This window comes from Lycorma delicatula, chromosome 2 (assembly GCF_047948215.1).
Source record: "Lycorma delicatula isolate Av1 chromosome 2, ASM4794821v1, whole genome shotgun sequence".
NCBI lineage: Eukaryota > Metazoa > Arthropoda > Insecta > Hemiptera > Fulgoridae > Lycorma > Lycorma delicatula.
Genome location: NC_134456.1, coordinates 6490375 through 6514686, shown reverse-complemented (window position 1 = coordinate 6514686; position 24312 = coordinate 6490375). Strand labels below are relative to the sequence as shown.

Genomic DNA, 24312 nt, shown 5'->3' with positions numbered 1-24312 from the left:
CTCATTCAAAATGTTTTGACTATTTTTTTTTTGTCTTCAATCATTTGACTGGTTTGATGCAGCTCTCCAAGATTCCCTATCTAGTGCTAGTTGTTTCATTTCAATATACCCTCTACATCCTACATCCCTAACAATTTGTTTTACATATTCCAAACGTGGCCTGCCTACTCAATTTTTCCCTTCTATCTGGTTTTGACTATAAGTTAATTTAATTTAAATATGATAATATCTTCTTGAGATGAGTGTACATCCTTCTCAGGGACATATTGACATTGGCCAAGTGGTTGGTACAGTCACTTGACCTGTCTGTAAGTGCAAGCTGTTTCCAAAAGTCCCCATATATAATACTAAACATAATTACGTCCTATGTGGATCTTATTCTCTACTATCACCTTGAAATAAGTCTCCTTTGGAGCTCAAAAATTGATCCCAGCACTAATGCCATGAAAGGAATGCAACCTGAAAGTCTTTCTTGATAAAGTGATCAGCTTTGCCTATGATTCTACTTGAATCTTCTCTAACATATCAAGTCTTTGCCTCTTTAGAAAGAGAAAGAAGTCAAGTGTGACGTGTTCATGTTTTGCCAAACATGAATTCAAGTTTGGCGAATACAGTGAATGAGGAACAACTACCATGTTGTTTTTCACTACAAACTGCTGCACAGTAAAAACAGTGTTGGGCTTCACATTGGCACAGTGAAGGACTACTCATTCATAACTGCAATTCTCTGAACACTTTCTTCTCATATCCTCCTTTAGCCATTCTTGGAATAGCATGAAATAATTCCCCATTAGTCTTCTGACACCTATAAACTCCTTGTAGATAATTCCATAAGTATCAAAGAAACACGTCAATTAGGATTTGATATTGTGCATGACTTGATCTTTAGCCAAGATGAAGATGGGCTCTTCTACTGGAATGATGCTGTTTAGTTTCAGGGTAATGTCTATTAATCCAACTTCATCACATGTGACAATCTTTGAAAGAAAATTTGTATCAGTTTGAAGCAGTTCTTTCAGCACTAAAGCTGGCATGAATTTTGCAGCAGTTTTTCTCATGTTAAATTTCTGTGACAAAATCTTCTGAAATGTGCCATTTTAACATTATGATGTTACAGATGTTGTCAGTGGTCTACATATGTTCTATAATTGCATTTTAGACAGCAATGACTTTTGACAGATGGTCATTCCAAATCTTCATCATCACCAGCAGATATTAAGCCATTTTTTAAATGTTTAAGCGAGTTATATATTGGTGTATGCCCTAGAGTGTTGTTACTGTATATTTTCAGAGGAACGCTCTTCTCTCAGATTAATAATGCAAAATTGCAATCACAAGCAAATGTTACATTGTCAACTACTCCCTAACAACAAACACAGCCACTTAGATCAAAGCTGCTAAGTGTTTATTTATGAAGGGTGTATTGAATGCTACTAATGACGTTTGGTTGTACTAATACTCATTTGTGCATATAATACAAATTTCAGGAACTTTTGGGTAGTATTTCATAATTTAATTTTTTTTTTTTTTTATTTACATACTCGCATAATATTTTTGTTACACATAATATTGGCTCAGATAATATTTTTAGCTTGTAAATGTTAATTAACTATTATTATGTATTTTATTCATAATATTTTAATTTTTCTCTTCCAATTAAATAATTTTTGTAAATACCATAGTTTTAACTATGTAGTTTGCAAACTTAAAAAAAATATATATAAATTGTCTTGAGTTCAGAAATGAAACTCTCTTCACAAGATGTCACTTGACATTCCCTATTATACAAAGTGTGTTTGAGAACAGGTTGTATGATGTAATTAAATTTTTTTTAACCGTCATATTTACATGGTGCTTCAAAAGCTAAAACTATGTCATTCATCAGGATTTTTACATAACTTTAATTATTTTTTAAAACAAATTTACTCCGAGATATCAATATAGATCACTTCAATCTCTTTATGAATCCAGCACCAGTATTCTTGCGCTAAGGTTGTAGCTCTGTCTTACTGAAATCACATGTAACTATTCTTTCAATGGATAATTGTTCAGTTCATCACTGAGAAATGATTAAATCATATTACTGAACCACTTTGAAGTTACAGTAACTGCATAGCCACTTTCAAAAAAAAAAAAATTGGGTGTATAATTATTTTTTATGATACTGCATACCATATTTGTACTGTAATATTTGAATTTACTTTGCATTTTGGTATAAACAGTGGTTTTGTTATAAAACCACTGTTTATACCAACTGTACTGTTTTACAATAAAATTAATTTTGCACATAATTTCATAATTTAACAAACACAGACATTCTCATACAAACATAAGATCCCGTGACAATTACAGTATTTTATCATTTATTCTGAACAATAAAATGAAAATAATCATGACAAGAAACATAAATAAAAACAAGAATTTTCATGCAAAATTGCTACCTCAAGTTAGAAAAGAACAAAGTTGTAAAGAAATATGAGGGCAAGAATTTACTGTTATTACCTGTAATATCAGAAAAATGATTGATGACAGATGCCGTCATTAGTATTAAATGCCGTCATTAGTAGGGTCTGTGACAAGTATGAATCACATATATATAAGAGGTGTTTTTAAAGTAAGATTTATTTGAAATAAAAACAAATCTGAAAAATATTAACAAACTTTATTACTTAGTATAAAAACTACATTTATTTATTACTTTTATATGTAGCTGCCTTACACATTTTTCAAAGCATTTCATTAGCTTCTTCATTCCCTCTTCAAGAAATTCTGCCACCAGTTACTTAAACCATGCAGTAACACCATTTTTAGATTCATCATCATTGTCAAACCTTTGTGATGCAGGCCACTATTTAAGGTGAAGAAAAGGAAAATAATTGCTGGGGAGCTAAGTCAGAACTGTAGGATGGATGATTGAACATTTACAACAAAATGTCTCCAATTGCCTCACCGTCTGATTTGGCATGTGTAAACAGGTATTGCCATGCAAAAACAAAATCCTGTGGGATAGCATTCCAGACGTTTGTTTTTTTATAACTATTCTAAAAATTTTTTTAATGATTTTTAATATGTATTGGTATTCACTGTAGTTCTGCAATCACTAAATTTGATGCCAGTTTTCTCAAATTTGTTCAACTTTTTCAATCAAATCATCCATTAACATTGACGGCTGGTCGTTATGTTCTTCATCATGAATATTTGTTTGCCTTTCTCATAATAACCACCATGTTGAGCATCTTTCTAATATTTGGCTTGTAATTCTCACAAATTTACCTGTGAATTTTACCCGCAGTTTTGTTTTTGCCATCAAAAATGGATTACTCCTCATACGTAAAACTTACCAGGATCACGAATTGTAAATTGCAATTTACAATTGCGAATTATAGCACTCGTTATAAATGGATGTTTATAAACAATTAATTACAAATTGACATAACTGTTGTTGATAGCTGACATTGAATGAAATAACTGTTTACATTGCATGTATAAGCAGCAAATTCAAAATGTACCTTCTTTAAAACACGTCTCTTATTCAACATTTTTAAGTAATTGTTCTTGAAATTGTATTTTAGCACTTTTTTTTTAATTCTTAATTTTTTTATGTGTATGTATGTTTGTATCCATTAGTTAGTTATACTTCCATGGTAAATTTTAGATTTTGTGGTTGAGATATTTCAGTCGAGCAGATATTTGAATAAACAGACAAGTGCTGTCATATTGGTTTTTTAATGCAGTGTTTAAAAAATTATGTTACTGTACTTGAATAAATGAAATTTCTTTTTTTCACAGATGATATAGATGTTGAATTAAGAATGGCAAGGTTTGAGAATTTAATTGAAAGACGTTTACTTTTACTTAACTCTGTTCTCCTAAGACAAAATCCTCATAATGTACATGAATGGCATAAAAGAGTTAAATTATATGAAGGAAAACCACATGATGTAAGTTGGTTTTATTGTTAACTTATATTGATATAATATTTTTGTTCAAGTTTTTTTATATATGTTTCTTTTTTAGTATTTGCTTAAAGTATTTATTTTCTCATTTCTTTATATGTTTGACTTTATGATAAGTGAGGCTAGTCGTTCATTAAAAACAAAAAGAAAACTCAAAACAGGATGTTTAAACAAATTGTTTATATTTATGTACAAAATTCACCTGAAATTAAAGCTATCACAACACTGTATTCAGTAATTTTGCTCCTTTGAAAAGTAAGGCTCATCTTGAAGAGAGAAAAGGGGTGGAAGTTACTTTTGTTGTAACAAAATTTTATTATGTAAAAACATAAAAAAATAAAATAATAGTCTATTTATGTATTTTTTACTTTCATTCTTTACAATCAAATGGATAATGGTTTCTTTCTATAAAACTGACTCTGATTGGTTCCCTGCTGCATATTAAATATCAACATGTTTGATATTATTGTTCATTCTATTTTAAATTATTATATTTATGAATAGTAACTAACACTTAAAGTATGGATAAAGCTTGCAAATGGGCATCTCAGGTTGATGAACTACTGCTAATTGTGTGATGATTAATATTAACTAAATTAATAGTAACGTTTCTGTTATTCTGCTTATCTTGTTAGAGAGTAAATTTCATGTATTAATGTAATTGATTTCATTTGAAACAAAATCAACCCATGTTATTCCATCTTGAAGAATTATAACTGATCATTGAGCTTGTTATCATTTTTAAATGTTTATTATTCCAACGTATGAGGTCTATTCAAAAAATAACCTAACTTTTTTCACTGGTACTAGTAGAGATGTTTTTTGGCATGCAGTTGGCATCAGTGTTTAGTTAAGAACTGACAATTCTCTCACCTATGTTTGTCTATGACAATTAATTTTTGCATAGCATTCATTCAAAGGTGTTGTTTGGTGCTATCAGTGATGTTTTATGAGTGACTTGTGCAAACAGAGTTACAGTTAAATTTTGTGTTAAGCTCAGTAAAAGTTTTTGAAAATACATAAAATGATACAAGAGGCTTACAGGTCCCATAATAGGAGAACCTGCTTTACCTAAATTTTTGTTTATCAGAGGTGAATAGTGACAATTTCTTGCTTGAAAAATTGATTTATATGTTATACCCAATCATCTCTTAGACATTCAGATATCCAATCCATTTGTCATGAATCTTTTTCCTCTCCTTGTTAAATTTTCATCACCATTTTTTCATTGTTTCATCCATTATATCTCCGTTAAATTTCGTAACTTGAGTTAAGGATAACCCAGTCATATATTTTATGCATTAAGAAATCAAGTAACAAATCCTTCAAAAATATCAGGATTTTAAGTAAAGTTGTTAATTTTAAAAAGGTAAGGAAAAAACCAAAAGCTTCTAAAATGATGAAACTGATACAAAAATGTTATTGGGATTGCCTGACCTTGAATTGGCTAAGATCATTGATCTATGTGGTATGTAATCAAATAGGTATGTATCACATAAAATATTTTTTTATGTGTCATGTAATTAAAGAAATTATGTATTTCAGATTATAAATACATATACAGAAGCTGTACAGACTGTTGATCCTAAGCTTGCTGTTGGTAAGCTTCATACTTTATGGATAGCATTTGCTAAATTTTATGAGGATAATGAACAAATAGAAGATGCAAGAGTTGTTTTGGAGAAAGCTACATCAGTACCGTACACTAAAGTTGATGATTTGGCTTCAGTTTGGTGTGAGTGGGCAGAGATGGAAATTAGGCATGAGTAAGTTTCTTTTTCTTTTTAAAAGAATTGTTTAACAAACTTAATTTTTGAAGATCATCTCTTATTTTTATTTGGTATATAAAGTGACAACAGAGTTTAGGAACCCTTAAATAACTTTCAATAGTTAAACAAAGAAAACAAAATTTATCAAACCCTCGTAGCTTGAAATAATCTATTTTTTTAGTGTGAAACTACCACATACCAAACAACCGTGGGGGGTAAATCTAAATTGAAAAAGTAGGGTTGTCACACATTATTTTACTGGGCATTGAAAACCAGAAATTTAAGTTAAAAAAAACTGGACCATGATAAATCTTAACAAAAATTGCCAGATATTCAATGTTTCTCACAGCTAGTTTCAAAAATGTTCTTCAATAACTTCTAAATTGCTGCTTAACAGTGTTATATATATATATATTTATATTTTATATACATATACACCACCGAATGCTTCTACCTCAAATTATCCATTTTTTAGTTTAAGACCACTTTGAAACAAGTTGTGAAAAATATTATATGGCCGCCATTTGGGTTTGGGTTGTCATAGGTGAAATTTTTTATATCATAATTACTATTTTTCAGTGGTCTTTATAATTATTTGTCACAACACTACCCTTTCCGTTAAAAATTTTTGAGTTAGCCTCCTACGGGGCCTTCTGTTTTTTGGGACGTGGCAGTCTCATATGGATAAAAAGTTATTTCAAGGTAGAAGCATTTGCCAAACCTCAATTTTCTGTATTTAACTGTTGAAAATTAATTTTAGCCTTCCCATTCTTTATTAACATCTGGTTTGTATATCATCACTGTAAACTCCATATCTTACAATTGATTTGTTTTACAACATTTATTGTGTCTCAGGGAATAACAACCTGGAAACTGGAGAATTTGAAGTAAATATAATTGCTAATGGCTGAAACCCTGTTTAATGAATTGGTTTCTATATATTAACCAGTTAAAAGATACAGGATGCAGTTTCACTAATTGCTGGTTATATTTATCAGAGAGCTTAGTATTGGGGGGCATTCAAAAAATTCTCAGCCTAACAAAGAAAACACAAGATTTTTCAAAGATTTTTTTTCAACATAGCTTGCAATTCTATGTATTCAAACTAATGACTTTCCAATACCTCCTTCAGTATAATGCTATTTGTCTAATTCTGTCAAATAAGCAGTTGTCTCTGCTTTCACCTCATCACTTGAGGTGAATCTTCATTCAGCAGGCCATTTCTTCAGGTTTTTGAAGAAGAAATAATTGGTGGGAACCAGATACAGTGCATGTGAAAACACTTTGAAGCATAAGTTGTGGAGTTCTTTAGCAATCTAAGATGTTTATGCAGGTGTATTATCATGGTAAAAGAGCACTTTCTTCTTGGCCAGATGTGGACATTTAGCCTAAATAACATCCTACAGTTGGTCCAGCAGTGAAGCATAATACAACCCTGATGGTCCTGGCTTTTTCCAGGTAGTATATGAGCACCTTACCATAAGAATTCCAAAAAGCTAGCAATGACTTCCTGCAGATGGGACTGTTTTTACTTTTCTTTGGCACACTTAAATGTGCTCTCGGTCACTGTTTGGTCTTTGGTGATGAATCCACATTTCATTTACTCTTATGAAAACAGTTCTGTTGAAAAACTCAACAGAATTGAGTTTAAATTATTCTAAACCCTTTCAAGAAGTGTTGTATGATTTTTGATTAACTTTTAACAACTGCAGCACCCATTGAGCTGAAATTTGGGTATGAAATCTTTTTCATCCCCCAAAACATCTTATAAAATGTAATAAATACAATTTGTCAAGATGTTTGTAAAATTCACATACCTTAAGTCAGCAAACACTTAATATTGCATTGTTGATTTTTGACAATTTCATTGGTTCAAGCAGTTTTTGAGCATCCCAAACCATTCATCATCTTGAATGGATAAACAGCCTTTCTTTATGGAAAATAAAGGAAATAAATTAACTATTTAATGGAAAATTCAGCAGCCCATTTCTTTATGATTGAAAACAAAGGGGAAGAATCATTTAAAGTGGAATCTAACTCTTTTTGTATGTCCGTCAGGGTTAAACAGTTTAAAACAAAGTATTGTATAAAAGCACAACCTTCAATTTTAGCCATATTTCAGAAAAGTCGAAGCTTATTTGCTTTATTCAATTGCCACAAACAAGCTGCTAAATGCGATGTCTCTCTGTTTTTATATTTAGCCTGTGGAACCACTGTAAGGTATTACTTCAGAGGATGAATGAGGATAATATGTATGAATGTAAATGTAGTGTAGTCTTGTACAGTCTCAGGTTGACTATCCTGTAGTATGTGGTTAATTGAAACAAAACCATCAAAGAACACTGGTATCCACGATCACCTGTCTGAAACTTCGCAACATGCCATCTAAAAGATCATACTTAACAAGTATCATAGTCATTTGGTCATGCCCCATTTCTGTGCCAGGCCGGGAATTTTTTGAGTGACTCTAGTATAATAATAATGAGTATAACTTAATGTTATAAAAATTTACACACACACACACATAATCATATATATATATATATATTAGATTGCTGATAGTAATAACATCAATAAATATTAATTTTATGATATTATTTTTTTATGTAGAAATTTTGATGGTGCTTTGAAATTGATGCAAAGAGCAACTGTTATGCCATCACATAAAGTAGCATATCATGATGAGTCTGAAACTGTCCAGATGAGAGTTTATAAATCCCTTAAAGTTTGGTCTATGTATGCTGATTTAGAAGAAAGTTTTGGCACATTTAAAGTGAGTATTATTATTTTAAAGTTATTATTTCGCATTTTACTGTTAACATCCTTATCAGTGGAATGTTATAAACTCTCCATTACTTCCATTCTCAAATGACAGCTAGATTATTTTTATATTTAAATATATATTAATTATTGGGGATCCAGGATTAGATGATAAACTGTATCACTACCTGATGATTGTGTAACACCTGGAGCGCCTTAGAAACTAGCATCCTGAAAATTGAAGCAACATAAAATGTCATTGGCTAATGCACATTCAGTAGATGAGTTCCACTATATATCATAAGTTTGGATTGCTGGTGCAGTTATCTGTGTACTTCAGGCATTTTTTTTAGAGTCTGTGGTCATTATTATTGATGCAATGACATCAATAATGGTTTTTTATTTTAATAATTAAAAAAAAATTACAGTGTAAAATATAATTTTAAATAGTATTTTCCTGTTGAATTAATTGATTTTACATGGCATTATTTTATTTAACTCATAATAAATCTTATCTGAAAGATGACCTGACTTCTTTTTTTAAGTATAATCCAGACATACTCATTAAAGTATAGGATGAACTCTTTTATCAATTGGTTGTGTTCCATGTGGCAAAAGATACTTACAGTGAATATTTTTAGGGAAAAACTGTAAGAATTACTCATAATTTTATTTGTGATTCATTACTGCAAATCCAAGTGACAAGATACTAAATAGTTTTAAACCTTTAAATTTTGATATTCTTTTTGTACTCAATTTATATTTACTTAATTATTAATTTATGATTTGTTTCAGTCATGCAAAGCTGTATATGACAGAATAATAGACCTGAAGATAGCAACACCACAAATAATAATCAATTATGGATTATTTTTGGAAGAACATAAATATTTTGAAGAAGCATTCAGAGTGAGTTTATTTATTTATTTATACTCATTTACATCTTATTTATCATTTTAGCTACAAAGTTTTGTTAATTATGAATAATGTCAAAACTAGAGCAAGGTGCAGTTGCTATTTGCCTTGATGCCAAGTATTATAATCTCAGTTAAGTGAAAAGATTAGTTTTTTGATTTTATTATCATGAAGATTAATTTTTTAAATATCGCTCTGTTTTATTTTTTTACAGGCGTATGAAAAAGGAATTGCTTTGTTTAAGTGGCCAAATGTTTATGATATTTGGAATACTTATTTAACAAAGTTTTTAGATCGTTATGGTGGTACTAAATTAGAGAGAGCTCGTGATTTATTTGAACAGTGTCTTGAAAACTGCCCGCCAAAATTTGCTAAAGGTAATACATTTATAACATGCTTTTTTAGCCATTTAATACATAAATTTTTTATTAAATTTAGGTTTATTTATTCCAAATTTTACTGTTATTTTCTGTTAATAATCTGTTACATTAATATTTTTTAGCATAGTTAAAATTTCTCCTGTCTTTGTTATACCTTATAATGTATTTCTGTAATTCTCTTTTTCTATGGTCATTAACCTTTTGTGAGTTTAAACAATCTACTCTGAAAGATAATCCCTAAACTTGCAATTGAAGACATATTGTTAGTAGACTTTTATCCGGTTATCACTTTGAACTACCTTTATATTTTATTCTAAAACTATAAAAATGCATGTTAGTCATTTATAAAATGAGTTTTAAATATATTGATGAAAAATGAAGTAAAACAATTGGCCAGTTAGATGTTGAAAAATGGTTGTTTGATAGTCCAGGTGTCCCATACTTTATGTACAAATTTCAAGAAATTTACTTATTAATTTCTGTATTATTTCATCTAAAATTATCAGTTTCATTTGTATTTTGTCTTAAAACTACTTATGTATCAATAAATTTTCTTAAAAACATCTGTTTACAAGTTACAGTAAGCTGAAAAGTAGTAATGTATTTTACACGTCAATTACAAAAATTCTTAGAATTGTGACCAACAAAAACCGGCAAGAATTTTTTTGGTATCCAGGATAATTACTAACACTGTGCTTTCTTTTTCCTGTTTAGCCTCTGGAAATTACCATTCAGATATTACTTCATTCCTGAGATGTGTGGTTAATTGGAAACGAACCACCAAAGAACACCGGTATTCACAAACTAGTATTCAAGTGCATATTAAAATAACTGACTTTAATTGGACTTGAACGCTGGAACTCTTGACTTCCAAATCAGCTGATTTGTGAAGACGTGTTGACCACTAGACCAACCCGGTGGGTCACTATAACTATGCTAGATACATTTATCTAAAAAGTAGAAGCAAAATATAGTGTAAAAAAAAATAAATATCCAGTAAATATGTTGGATAGTAGAGATTTTTTCATTAACCTGGTTTTTCTCCCTTAAATTCTAGCTTTCTGTACATTACACACTATTCTCTCAACATGCTCATTCAGTATTTAAATTGTGAATAATAAAATAATTTACTGATTTATTGTTAATGTTTATAATATAACTTTGTTGTTTCAGCATTGTATTTATTGTATGCAAAACTGGAAGAAGAACATGGACTTGCACGGCATGCCATGGCAGTTTATGAGAGAGCTACTTCTGCTGTTCTACCAGAAGAAATGTTTGAATTATTCAATATTTATATAAAGAAGGCCGCCGAAATATATGGTGTACCAAAAACACGACAAATTTATGAAAAAGCGATTGAAGTTCTTAATGAAGATAATACAAGAGAAATGTGTTTGCGATTTTCAGAGATGGAAACTAAACTCGGTGAAATCGATAGAGCTCGCGCTATTTATGCTCACTGTAGTCAAATTTGTGATCCTAGGGTATGTTTAAAAGATTTGTAATTATTTTCTGTTAAAATTATTCAAAGAAATTACTTTTCGTGTTATAATGTATAAAACAGAATGACTGATAACTTACTATCGGTCTGAAATTGACCAACTTTTCTTTTCTTAAATGCTTTGACTTGAACCCAAAACAATAAAAATCTGATTGAAATAAACAAAATCTTGCCTATTTTCAACTTATCTATAAAAAAGTACAAATTTTCCTGACGCTGTAGATTATATTGGAAAAATCCTGTTGGTTGATGTTATTGCTGAGCAGTGTTTGACATGATGAACCTCAGATGGCTGAACTCTCTAACTTACTTGACTGCTAGGATCTAGTAATTAGCTGGTCAAAGCTGTAAGAAATTAGAATCTAAAATATTCAAAATGAAACCATTGTATTTGAAATAAAAATAGATTATGTAAACTAGGGGTTGAGGAAAAATAACAATTCCTGATATCAATGATGTATGTTGATGATGGACCAAGCTGAAATATAACAGTAATAAGGTTTAAAATTTAAGACTTACCAATGATGATTCAGAAACTAGACTGCAGTCTTTTAGCTGTTGTCTCTGGTAATGACCTTCACGTTAATATGAAAGTATCTAATTTAAATTTTCTTTATCATGCTATAAAATTGAAAAAGGCTAAAATTGTATGTAGAGATAATATTCTCTAAAGTAATTTTAAATTAGAATTTTTTTTTTTAATTTAGAATATTTTTTTTAAAATTCTATAACCAATGAAATTTGAATACTGAAAATTGCATCAGTATTTAATAAAAACAATAAAGAAGGAAAGCCAACTAAAGTGAGACCACATTGGATTAAAATAACATTGGCACCGTAAATTGTATTTTAATACATTTACCACAATGATTTTCCCTTTTATCTAACTCACCAACTTGAATAATTTTTTTTGAATGTAATCACTGAAAGGATATAAATGGAAGAGGTGTTCAAAGATTGTTTTCACTTATTTAAAAACAACGAGGGCTTCCAGTTTGGTGTAGTGATTGTACTTAATGTTCCAATAACATCCAAAATATATTAGTAATGTTTTATTTGGCTTTTTGTAAGGAATAATTACAGATATTAAAATGAAATCTGAAAATATTTGTTCAAATAAATGATAAATTTGTTTAATACTATGTTTTGGTGTTTTTTTAAATAATCTTTTGTAGAAAATTTTTCTCATGAAACTATTTAGTATAAAAAATGAAAATTTGGAATAATTATTGTATTTGATTTTGGGAAAAAATCTTTAAAAATATTTTCAATAGAATAACTTTTTTTTTTTAATAATTCTGAAGTGGATCATTTTAAATAAATCAATCCAGAAATAATGAAAATTAAAAATCTGACAGAAGATAGTCAAAGAAATTTTTTCCAATTATAAATGTATTTAAATTTTAATATATTTCAGAAAAAATTAGTAAAGGGAATTGAAAAATAAATCAAATTTTAATATTGTAAATGTTCTAAACTTTAAGTAAATCATACATAGAAAAAAAATTACATTTTTACTTTCTTGGCTATAACTATTGCTGCTTCACTAATACACCTGTAAAGGGAAACTATAGCAATTGACCTAAATTTGGGTTTTGGGGTTTTCAAATGTTGACATTTCAAGACCATATGTCTTCATGCCTTGGGCTGTATTTTGATTAATATCTCAAGATTAGGTTAACATAAATTCGTTGAAAATAGCTCAAAAAATTTCATATATAAGGCTATATAAGGATAACATTAAATTTTGGAAAAATTAAAAAAGGGAAAGGATGGGTTTTGTAATTTTTTATTTTTTGCATATAATGGCAGTAGAAAATGAAGTTGAAAGTGCTTAAAATTCCAGAGTTTTAAGTGAATTGGATTTTGGTGGTGGGAGCATATTCAACATTATTTTTAAACAGTTTTTGCCTCGTATCTCAAAAACCAATGTACCAAAAACGTTCAAGTTCGGCACAAATAATTAGGTAAATATATCCCTACTTCGGCCTGATTTTTGACTTCATCAAAGGGCTTTATTTTTTTAACCTTGTTGAATAACATCACACTAAATCAGGTCGACTTATTGAAGTTAATAATTACTATGATGAATAAAATTTTAAGCCTCAAAAAACGAAGGTGGCTAAACAGAACTTTTATTTAAAATATTAATTTTTTTATTCAGAGTAAAAGTCTATTAACGTCAAAGCCTAAAAGTAATGTAATTCTTTACCAGCTTTTGTTTAAATTAGTGAACTCTTTTGAAAAAAATAAAATATTTATTAGAAAAAACTAACATCAGAAACTAAAATTTGAACAGGTGTGTATCACACATACAATTAACATTATCTGACAACAATCTTAATTGCTTTTAAATTGAGTTTTATTATTTTTATATCATTATATTACACTTAAAAAGTAGTACAAAAGGTTTTTTTTATGCATAAATAAAAAATTACTCGTTTTTTATTTTTAGGTTACAAGTGAGTTTTGGCAGACATGGAAAGAATTTGAAGTGCGTCATGGAAATGAAGACACAATGAGAGAGATGTTGAGAATAAAGCGTAGTGTTCAGGCTACTTATAATACACAGGTTAGTTATTATCAAATAACTTTGGTGAATGTTATTTACTAGAAATTTTTTTTAGTAGCTGTACATACAGCTATACATAAAATAATGCTCCACTTACTTGCCTTACTATTAACAAATATATTCTTATACTATTAAAAGATTCAGTAGGCATTACGTAAAGAAAAAATAAATTAAAAATATATATCTGCTCTTATTCATTAGATGATAATTTGTTTGGTTTTTGTTTGTACTATTAGTTTTACCAGGTGTATATGAGTTGTATTCAAAAACTTAACTTTTGTAATAGTGCACCAAACAATACAAAGAGCTTGTTCCAAGTTGTGCTGGCTAGTGGTAATTTTTGGAAATAATCCTATCTAGCCATGATGGATCATAGATGATCCATTATCTATAACCATTGAAGTAAATATGTAAACTAACCTCTCATCAGATTTTTAACAAAATGAAAATAAAAGATCATCTTGAAAAACAATATGTATGTGTCAAATTTTGCTTCAAACTCTGTAAAAATATCACAGAGACTAAAATGCTTCAGCAAGCATTTGGGAAAAACTGTATGAGCAGATTGCAGTGGTATGAATGGCTCAACTGTTTTAAAGGAGGGCAGAACATCAGCCAAGACATTTAAACCCTTCCATGTCAGAAAATTATGATAATATTGATCTAGTCTATGAAGATCACCTTTTAACTAGCTAGGAAATTGCTGAGATAGTGGAAATCAACATATGGGATCATGCCACACAATTTAAAAGGGAAAACTTGGCATGATTAGAATGTGTTAACATCAGTCAAGATCTTAACAGTACCAATAAAAACTTTTTTTTTAAATATTAAAACAGAAGTGAGACTCAGATTTATTGCTACAATAAGGAAACCAAGATGCATAGTAAAAAACGTTCTGTATGGAAGATTTATGGCACTTGAGAGAAACTGTGTGGTTCTTTGGAGAAGCCAGAATTGAATATTGTACAATGACAACGCACCAGCTCTTGTATCACTTTTTATCCACCATAATCAGAGAAAACATGAGATAACCAGTGTGCCTCACCCACCCTTCTTGACTTGACCTCATCAGATCTCCTCTTTTTCCCCAAATTGAAAGTAACCATGAAATGATGTTATTTCAAACTATAAAAAATACAGGATAATGTTAGAACAGCTGGGCGTCATCCCCAAAAAACACATTCCACGATGTTTTCTGAAAATGGAAGAAATATTGGGAGTGATGTATTGCCACCTGTGGAGATTATTTTAAAGGGGATAAGCCTATGGTGTGTTTTTTAACACCCCTTCATTTTAATCTTAATTTTTTCTTGAAAATTTATACTACCTTACAACAGTAAAAGTGCAGTCAGTTGCAGGACCCAAAATTAAGCAAAAGAGGTTAAGATTGAGAAGTTATTTATTTTACTTTACTATTACTTCACTATTAAATTTTTTCCAGTACATAAACAATTATTATAATAAATATAAATAAAAATTATAAAATAGATTTGTTTATTTATTAAAAATATAAAATAATTATTATTTTAAAATATATATAAGTAATAATTAAATTTTAAATATTATAGGGTGTACTGAAATATGTTTTATTGTTAATAAATTAAGTTCAAGAGAGAAAAAAAATTGTTTAAATCTTGTAAAATTTGACTTAGCAAACTAGAATATCAATTGTTAAAAAAAAGATAGCATTGATATTAATTTTTTTTATGTGTTCATTTAAACTGGAGGGAAAAAGTAAATGCACAAAGAATTTTTGTTGTATTTCAAAATAATTGAAAATTATTGTAATAATAAATTTAAAATGTGAAAAATTGAACAATTTCCAAAGATACTTAATGAACTTTTGATCCCTCAAAACTCATGTATGTGCCAATTTTACTTAATAAGTACAGTGATTACTAAATATTTCTTTTAATTATTAAATAAAAAATAGTCATTAACCAATTAAATCCATTATTATAATAATGTGCTATTAAATTATAATTGTTTTGTTTAGAATAGTTTGTATTATAAACAAAATTTATTATATCATTATTTAACAAAATTATATTAAGCTTTATGTCTTGTAAAAAAAAAAGAAAAGCAAAGCCATACATATTTTTTTTTCTTTTTCCAATAACTGCAGTTGTATGCCCAGTTATAATTATCTTGTCTTTTTAATGATGAGAAATTGCTATCAAATATGTGTGTAATAAAAAACTATAAATAATGTAAATTAAAAGCCACAACATATTATTTTACAATCATTTTTAATTGTATAAGTATCTCTCCAAGAAGGCTTTGCAAATCATTGAAAAGTTGAATTGAAAATCGTAAACAAAATTAATGGTTTTGCTGATCTCTGAAGTGGAGTGGTAGAATCTCTGCCTTTCACCCAAAGGTTCCAGGTTTGAGTCTGAGTAGGTATGATATTTTTCATACACTACAAAGTTCATTATCATTCATCAGTGATGTTATTGAGTCCTGTATAAATAAATAAAAATTGTTGCTGTTTAAGTAAATAAAAAAGTTGTAAAAAAGATAAAGAATTTAAATTTAATTTACTGGTTTATAGAATTAATATAAATTTTCAATAAAATTACTTGATCAGATTAAATTGGCTTTATATTTGAAGATGATTTTATATATTTATTATTTATTATTTGTGAATTTACTTTTTAATAAAGATATTTCTGATCCTTGATGAAATAATTAAAAAAATTATGAAAAATCAAAGTATAATATTTTTAATTTGCCATCAGTTCAGTAAGTAAAGAAAATTAAACTATTCAGATTTGGAAAGGAAATGAAGGAGGGGGTCATATCAAAGTAAAAAGAGACAGATTGAAGTGGACACTTAAGACTTAATAACATCCACAGTTGGTAGCCGCATAGCTACATAGAAAAACTGATACAGTAGTTAAAAATTTTTAGAAAAATTGTATTATAGACTGTCTATATTATAAACTATAAATAAGTATTAATTTCTTTCCACAACATGTCAGTGCAAAGTTTTGTTTATAAAACATTTTCATTTTAATAAAAGTACATTAATATAAATATATCATTTACAGGTAAATATGATGTCAGCACAAATGTTATCAGCTGCAAGTAATGTATCTGGTACCGTTGCTGATCTGGCCCCAGGTGCTAAAGATGGAATGAGGATGCTTGAAGCAAAAGCTGCAGAAATGGCATTTGAAGAAAGAGCTGGTAAAAGTACTTTGTTTTACTTAATTGTATGAACTTTAATCATTTTTTTCTATCTAGCTGTAATCATAATTAACAATTTATCAATTAACCAATTAATTATCTTACATGTTTGCAATTAAATAAATATTTTATTCTGATAAGTACTTAATATTACATTATATAGGTTTCATCAGGAATGTATAGGTTTGCTACTCCAAGGATAAAAAAACAGCATTTGCCTAAATGACTCGAGGGAAACCATAACAAAATAAAATCAGCATCATAAAACACAATTTATTATAAAATAAGAAATAGTTATGATTAAAATCTACATTAGTTATTTAAAGAATAAATAAATTAAATAATATTGAGGTAAATACACGATTCAAATAGTAAAGATTAAATAAACTTGAAACTTGAATTTGTTTTTTCAATAAACTTTACTTGAATAGTAAAGATTCAAATAGTAAAAATAAATCACAATTCAGAAATATAACTGTTAACTATTAATGTAAGTTATTTGAACATACATTTATATATTCATTGGATGAGATGTCGAAAATTCAGTTTTATTTTTCTGTTTAATTAATATTATTTAAAAATTCATCTACTAGTAATAATTTTTCAATTAAAGAAAATGCATTAATTGTTTTTTAAATAAATTAGTGAAAAGATTTTTTAAATGATTCAGTTATTTATTAAAAAAGACAGCAGAAGCATAATAAGATCCTTTGTCATATCTGAAGTATCATGGTTAGTTACATGAAAACAATTCTGTTATCTGGTTTGGTAGAGATGAATATTAGAATATTTTTTCTTTAGTAATAAAGAAAAACTATTCTTTTTTTGTATAGATTGCACATTCATAAATATAAAGGTAGAAAGAGATAGGTTAGCATTTTTAATTTTCTAAACGTTGGTTTATATAATTTATTTATCATGGGTGCCAAATATCGGATGGGTGGATGGATTTTAAAAACTCATTTTGATTTTTGAGGGAACCCCGAGAGATATTATTATACTTCATGTGTGAATATATGTAATCATAATATATTTTAAATATTGATAAAAAGCTTAGCATTTTATTATGGCACATCAGTTCAGATCATCCTAGGAAAGATTAAAAAATTTTACTCTATTGGCAACAGAAACAGAATCATTTTCATTAATGGGAATTGTATCCACACAATTAGCAATGTTACATCTATCCAAGAAGCACAGTACAATGGTTTTATTCATATTTGAAGTTAAATTGATAGTTACAATCACCTGTTGAATAATTTTTTCAATTGCTAATGTACAAATTTCAAGCTTTTTTTAAATTATAACAAATTCCTTTTCTCCACTTATAAAGGAATTTAAAATCAATCAGGCTTATTGTTTACAATTTTACCCCGTTCTGTACTTTAATGGTTTATGAATTACGTTACTTATTCCTGTCACCTTTATATGGGTTTTCTTTTTATCTTGTGACTTATGAAATATGAGATTCATATGTACTATTCTAATTTTTAAAAAACTGTAAATTATTTATGATACCTGATTAGTAAAGCATTTTTAAACTAACAAACACAATTCTGTTTTAAAAATTATCCTACATTACATTGCAGTATTTCATTTGAGTCTGAAATTTTTTTTTGAATTTGTTTTGATATAATATCCTGCTTCATTTTTTTTAACATTAAGAAATATTTAATAAATTCACTGTTTGTATTGCACAACTTTAATAATGGATTAATATGGTTTTTAGGGTCACTTAGTTTTACAGTCTTCTGAGATTTCTTCACAGTTGTCTTCCTCCTTTCACAACAATCTTGTTGCACATCGCCAGCTAAACGTTTGTTTAAGGCAGCCACTATTTCTTCTTTTGTCTGGACAGCATACCAAAATTCATCTTCATCTGCATTTAAACCATTCTCATATGTCTTCCATGGTACATTCTGCTGTGGCATTTTCTAAAACATTCCTGTACTCACCTTCAATTTTGCTGAAGTCTTGTTCATGATTTTCATCTTGCAAAAGTGTTTTCCTTGCATTTGAAATTGTCATAGCTTTTACCTCCTTCAAACTTGAAGCTCAATTGAATATGGCATTTTTTATATTGTAATTTTTCAGGTTAATTAATATCTGCTCACCTCTTATGTCACCAAAGTCTGAATTATTTTCGAAAAAACTAAACCTTTTAAATAAACATTCGAGACTAAGGATAACACATTGATCCGTTGGTTGGATCAATGCTGATGTATTTAGAGGCATAAACAAACATTTAATTTTTTCACTACTACTCCATAAAATGTCTTCTGATGGATGCACTGGTGCATTATCCAATAATAGTAATGCTTTAACTTCATCCTCAGGAATGGCCTTTTCTTCCAATTGAAATTTGATGACAGATGGAACGAAATCTTTGTGAAACCACGATCTGAAAATTTCAGAGTTGTTCAAAGTGTTTCTGTGCTGGCTTTATAAATTATTGGCTGGTCTGTATATGCGTGTCTCACAGCTCTTGGATGTCTTGATTTTCTGATTGTTATAGATTTAAGTTTATGTGTTGCATTAGAATTAGCACACAGTAATTCTGAGATTCTCATTTTATTAATTTTATGCACAGAGTACATGTTTCTTTTTTGCTGGCATGAGTATTATTTGGCATTGCTTTCCAAGATAAACCAGTCTCGTCTGTGTTGTAGATTTTCCACGGTTCCAATTTATTATCACAAATTACTTTTTTCAAATTTTCTTGAAATCAACGAACACTTTCATGAACTAAACTTAAACTTTCTCCACATGTCATTCGGTTATATATTGCCATGCCAATTTCAGAATCGAAACAACCAAGCTGTATTCTTCTTAAAGTCTTGATTTTCAAATCTTTGAGCAAAATGTTTAGCAGCAGCTTACACTTCTACTCCACAGATTGGGACATCAGCTCGTTACTGTTTATACCACATCCAAACAGCTTCATTGATGTCAGATGTTTTAGCACCAGTTGTTCGCTTTTGTTACCAACACCAAATTCCCTATTCAATGAAAAATTAGTAATGGCCGTTCAATTTTTCTTTATGTCTTAGTAAGCTGGCTGGCTTACTGATCTCAAATTCATTTAAATTATTTTGAAGCAAAAAACCACTGTCAATACATTTTAATACTTCAAACTTTTTTTCAGTAGAGTGCTATTTATAAGGACCTCATTTATTTATTTTTAAAGCGATATTGTGGAACTAAAAGCACACAGTTAAAACTAACACAGTATAATATACTACGGCCTATTGTTTAACACAATAACATACAGTATTTACAAGGAACAATCAAAACTGAAATTCATGCATTACTGCACGAACATCATTTATAGTCTGGTGGAAGAAAGTGCGTACATGATTATGATGAGTAAGTTCAAACTGTACGTAAAACTCTACCTTTGTCTTCAATGCATACCACTGGTTAATCAGCGATTCATGTCTATTACTATGTAAAACTGCAAAGCATACAATAATACTAACACTATATATAAATACTGAAATACAGATGCTGTATACATAAAAAACTGCTCTCAAAAAATAATTCGTATTTTATACAAACATTAAACACAGTTGATATATATATTATGCATTTTTGCTTACCTAAATTGAGTCCAAACTTCTTAAAAAAATTTTAAAAACCAGAAAAACGCAATTTTTTAAAAAAATAATCATTTTTGTGTGGTATCAATTACAGAAGTTCCGAATTAGTGAAGTTTTTGTATACATTATTTTAATTATCAGTCGAATTCAGTGTTGTGTTGTGTTGCATAATAAAAATTGATTACATGGTTTGTTACAGCTTTAAAATCAGATAAAACGTTACTTTTTTCCTTTTTTTGCAATAACTATTTAAGAAGGTTTTTGCTGCACTTTTTTTAAGGTTTTGTAAGTATTAAATGCTTTTTCCTTGATCTAAGAATCACAGTCTGATTCTTCATCTTCTTTTAATACCCCTAGTACTTATGTTATGACATACCTTTATCCTCTCTTTTCCTGAATCCAGATTGTTGTTCATACACAGCATTCTTTTCCAGTTTTTCTACCATTGACTTTTAGCTTTTTTTTTATTATAACAGTACTTATTAATATTATCCTTACTGTTTCAGCACCTCAAGTTAAAGGTGGTAACATATTATTTGTACGTGGAGAGACACAAGGTCAAGATCGTGATGGTACTGATACAACCAGAGTTGTTAATCCAGATGAAATTAATATTGATGAAGATGATGAAGATATTGATAATGATAATGGAGATGAGGATGATGAGAACATTAATGATGATTCGGATGATGAAGAAGGTATGTTCTGTTATATGCATAATTTGTATGTGTTAAAAAGTATCTTAATCTAGACAAATTAGTATTAATATTGTTACCACTAAGCAACAAGAAGCCCCTTGAATATTGGTAGTTCTGAAAACTGTCAGGGTTGTTTCCACAGCTGCTGTTCGAGCAGGTGACAGTAGATTGGCTGATTGGTAGAATGGTAGAGCCACCTACTCTTATAGATAAAAGCATATAGTGATGTTGGCTAGACAATCTCATTAGTTTAAAATAACCATTTTGATTCACCAGATGAGTCAAAAGTTATTAGTCAGACATTTGTCCTGTATGATCATCATTAGTGAAATAGTTGAACTCCTCTGCAATAAGCATCTTCTTATGTCATGTAGGTCTCTGTATTGATGACATTTTACATTTTTCTTGCAAGCACACTTTTATAGATGCTTGAATAGCAGCTATACCAAGACAAGTCCATGAGCAACAGTAATGGAAGTCTTCTGATCAACTGAGTGAACTTGCAGTATTGGTCAGAATAACAACCATCTGACTCCTTATAGTTTGACCCATTATACATCATTGGTCAAATTAAGATGTCTTTCAATCGGTTGTTTCAATCAGCTTTTACTGGAGCAGTTTGTAATATCAGCTGTTACATTTTTTATTTTATTTTTATCTTAAATAAATTATTCTTTCCAAACCAACTTTAAAATTAGCAAGTTCTTAATTTTTCCAGTAGATATGACTCATAAATGGCTTGACTGATTTATATGAATCTTTCAAATATCAAGGTAATTATCCTGAGAAACGTATGTAAATCACAACATATCATATCCAGAAATCATAATTATAATCATACTGCTTTAATAGATTTAGAATTCTTCAGAATATTCAAATTTTAACATCTTAGAAAATTTTATCAGAGCATCTTTTAAATTATAACTGGCAACACCTATTTTTGAAATCAGCAATTCAATTTTGAAATCAACTTCATTCAATTGTTGAGTGTGTTAAATTTTAAATTCAGTTTTACTTGGAAGAAGAATTGGTCAAAAAGGTATCAGGTTGGCAAGGTCATTTGACTTATTGTTAAAAGTGTTTCTTTTGGATTACATAAAAAATATTTTTTACCAGAAAAACTCGATATACTAATGCATATTCACGGCTAGATAAAGGATATTGAGAGATAGTGCTTGTAAAAATTCTTACTAATACAATTTATTTACTCTTAAATAAATTTTACGTTAAAATAAGTCAATTATAAATTGCAAAATATCATTCTGATTTTACTCTAAACTTTACAATAGCTTATAGAAATAATTCCAAAATTAAAAGTGATTATTATTATAGTAACAAGTAAAATAGCATTATAAAATCAATAATTAACTTTATGGAAGAATTATTTTCTTCTAATATTTAGAAAAGGAAATTAGCTCACACTTCTATCAATGGATTGTCACCTTGTCCCCTGTTCACAATAAACACACCAAACAGCTTCCCTTACTTAACTGCAGACAAGAACGCTATCCAAAACTGAATACTCTAGTGAAACACTTTGCTCCTTCTCTCAGCTGTTACCACGCACTCACTTCAAATGCTCTTACACACTGTCCTTACACTAAACTGAAGTTTGCTGTTCCTGGCAGTATTTATACCTCCAGGCGTAGGACTTGACCTGTTGTAACAGCAGCCAACCTATCCTTCTGTTCGCTCAAGTTTTGTTAATGATTTTTATTGTCCAAACCATCTGCTCTATTCTATAAATTCTTTCTAGAAAGAATTTCTTGGTTGTTTCTTTTGGATTTTTCTTTTTCAAGTTGTTGATCGATTTCTGTTTTTAAGTTTCTTTCTCTTTCTTATTCTGCCACTTTCTATTACTGAAAGCTTCTCAACCTATTACAGTATTTATAGCATATTAAATAAAAGAATTTGGGAAACAGCTTAAAATATTATTTGGAAATCACTGAAAGTGGAATTGTATATTTTACACCCAACTGACACAATCTCTAACAATGGAATGGAGAAGGTTTGAACATTTATTTTATTTCAGAAGCACTAAATCTAAATATTGAATGAAAAAATACTTTTTTTTTCACTATTTTATATTTTTTAATCAAATTTGTTTTTTTTTGTTTTTTTTTTTAATTAGAAAATGATAAGCTTTTTATATTGTATGGTAATTTTTTTTTTTTTTACAGAAGTGTTGCCTATTGAGAAGAAAAGTATACCTTCTGAAGTATTTGGAAGTTTAAAACAAAAAATCGATTCAGATTGAAGAGTAAAATTAATACTGGAAATAATATAATCATTATCGTGTTGCTTATATAGTATTAAAAATGTTAGAATTAAATAAACTTTTTATCTATAGAATTAAATAAACTTTTTATCTATAGAATTAAATAAACTTTTTATCTATATTTTTATATTCTTATGAGTTGTTAATATATTTGTACAACAGTTTTAATTAATTATTTTACATTTATATATTCTTTTTAATTTAATTATTTATTTTTAATTAGTTTTTTAAGCATCTGGTTGTAACAGTACAAAAATATTCATCTAGCACAACCCCATTTGTAAAACTCATATCTCGAGTTTGTTTTCAGTTGTATGATGTTAAAATAGTTGACTTAATGTAACTATAAACAAATTATACATCTATTCAAGAAAATGGTTCAGTGTTTATTTTTAATAAACTTCTGTTATCAAGTCATTTCATTGGTTGGCATTTCCCCATTTTTTCTACTCTTTGTTAATCTCCATTTGTTTTTTATTCGAGGTAGACTAAAAGACAGTTTGCCTAATTTCTAATTTCCAAATTAATAAAGAAAGTTACACAAAAAAGGTTTTTATTATTAAAGGTTTAATACAAATAAGAAGAGGAAGTGTTCAAAATGCCACCCTTCAACCCATTTGAATTGTGGCATTACTTAAACAATGAATTACACATCCTTTTCTCCCAAAGTTTTGTTCTAATTTATT

At 28.7% G+C, this 24312-nt stretch overlaps 1 protein-coding gene across 2 annotated transcripts in view; it reads left to right on the top strand.

Annotated features, from left to right (window-relative positions):
• fand (Pre-mRNA-splicing factor SYF1 fand) overlaps positions 1-24043 on the top strand; it is a 46863-nt gene extending 22820 nt beyond the window's left edge. For both annotated transcript variants that reach the window (XM_075358220.1, XM_075358219.1), the window contains exons 8-17: positions 3790-3941; positions 5502-5722; positions 8336-8498; positions 9281-9394; positions 9615-9777; positions 10954-11267; positions 13740-13856; positions 16913-17051; positions 21157-21348; positions 23529-24043. In XM_075358220.1, the coding sequence (XP_075214335.1) occupies positions 3790-3941; positions 5502-5722; positions 8336-8498; positions 9281-9394; positions 9615-9777; positions 10954-11267; positions 13740-13856; positions 16913-17051; positions 21157-21348; positions 23529-23605 (1652 nt within the window). In that variant the 3' untranslated portion in view covers positions 23606-24043. The remainder of the gene's footprint in view (positions 1-3789; positions 3942-5501; positions 5723-8335; positions 8499-9280; positions 9395-9614; positions 9778-10953; positions 11268-13739; positions 13857-16912; positions 17052-21156; positions 21349-23528) is intronic.
• Positions 24044-24312: the final 269 nt, after the last annotated feature.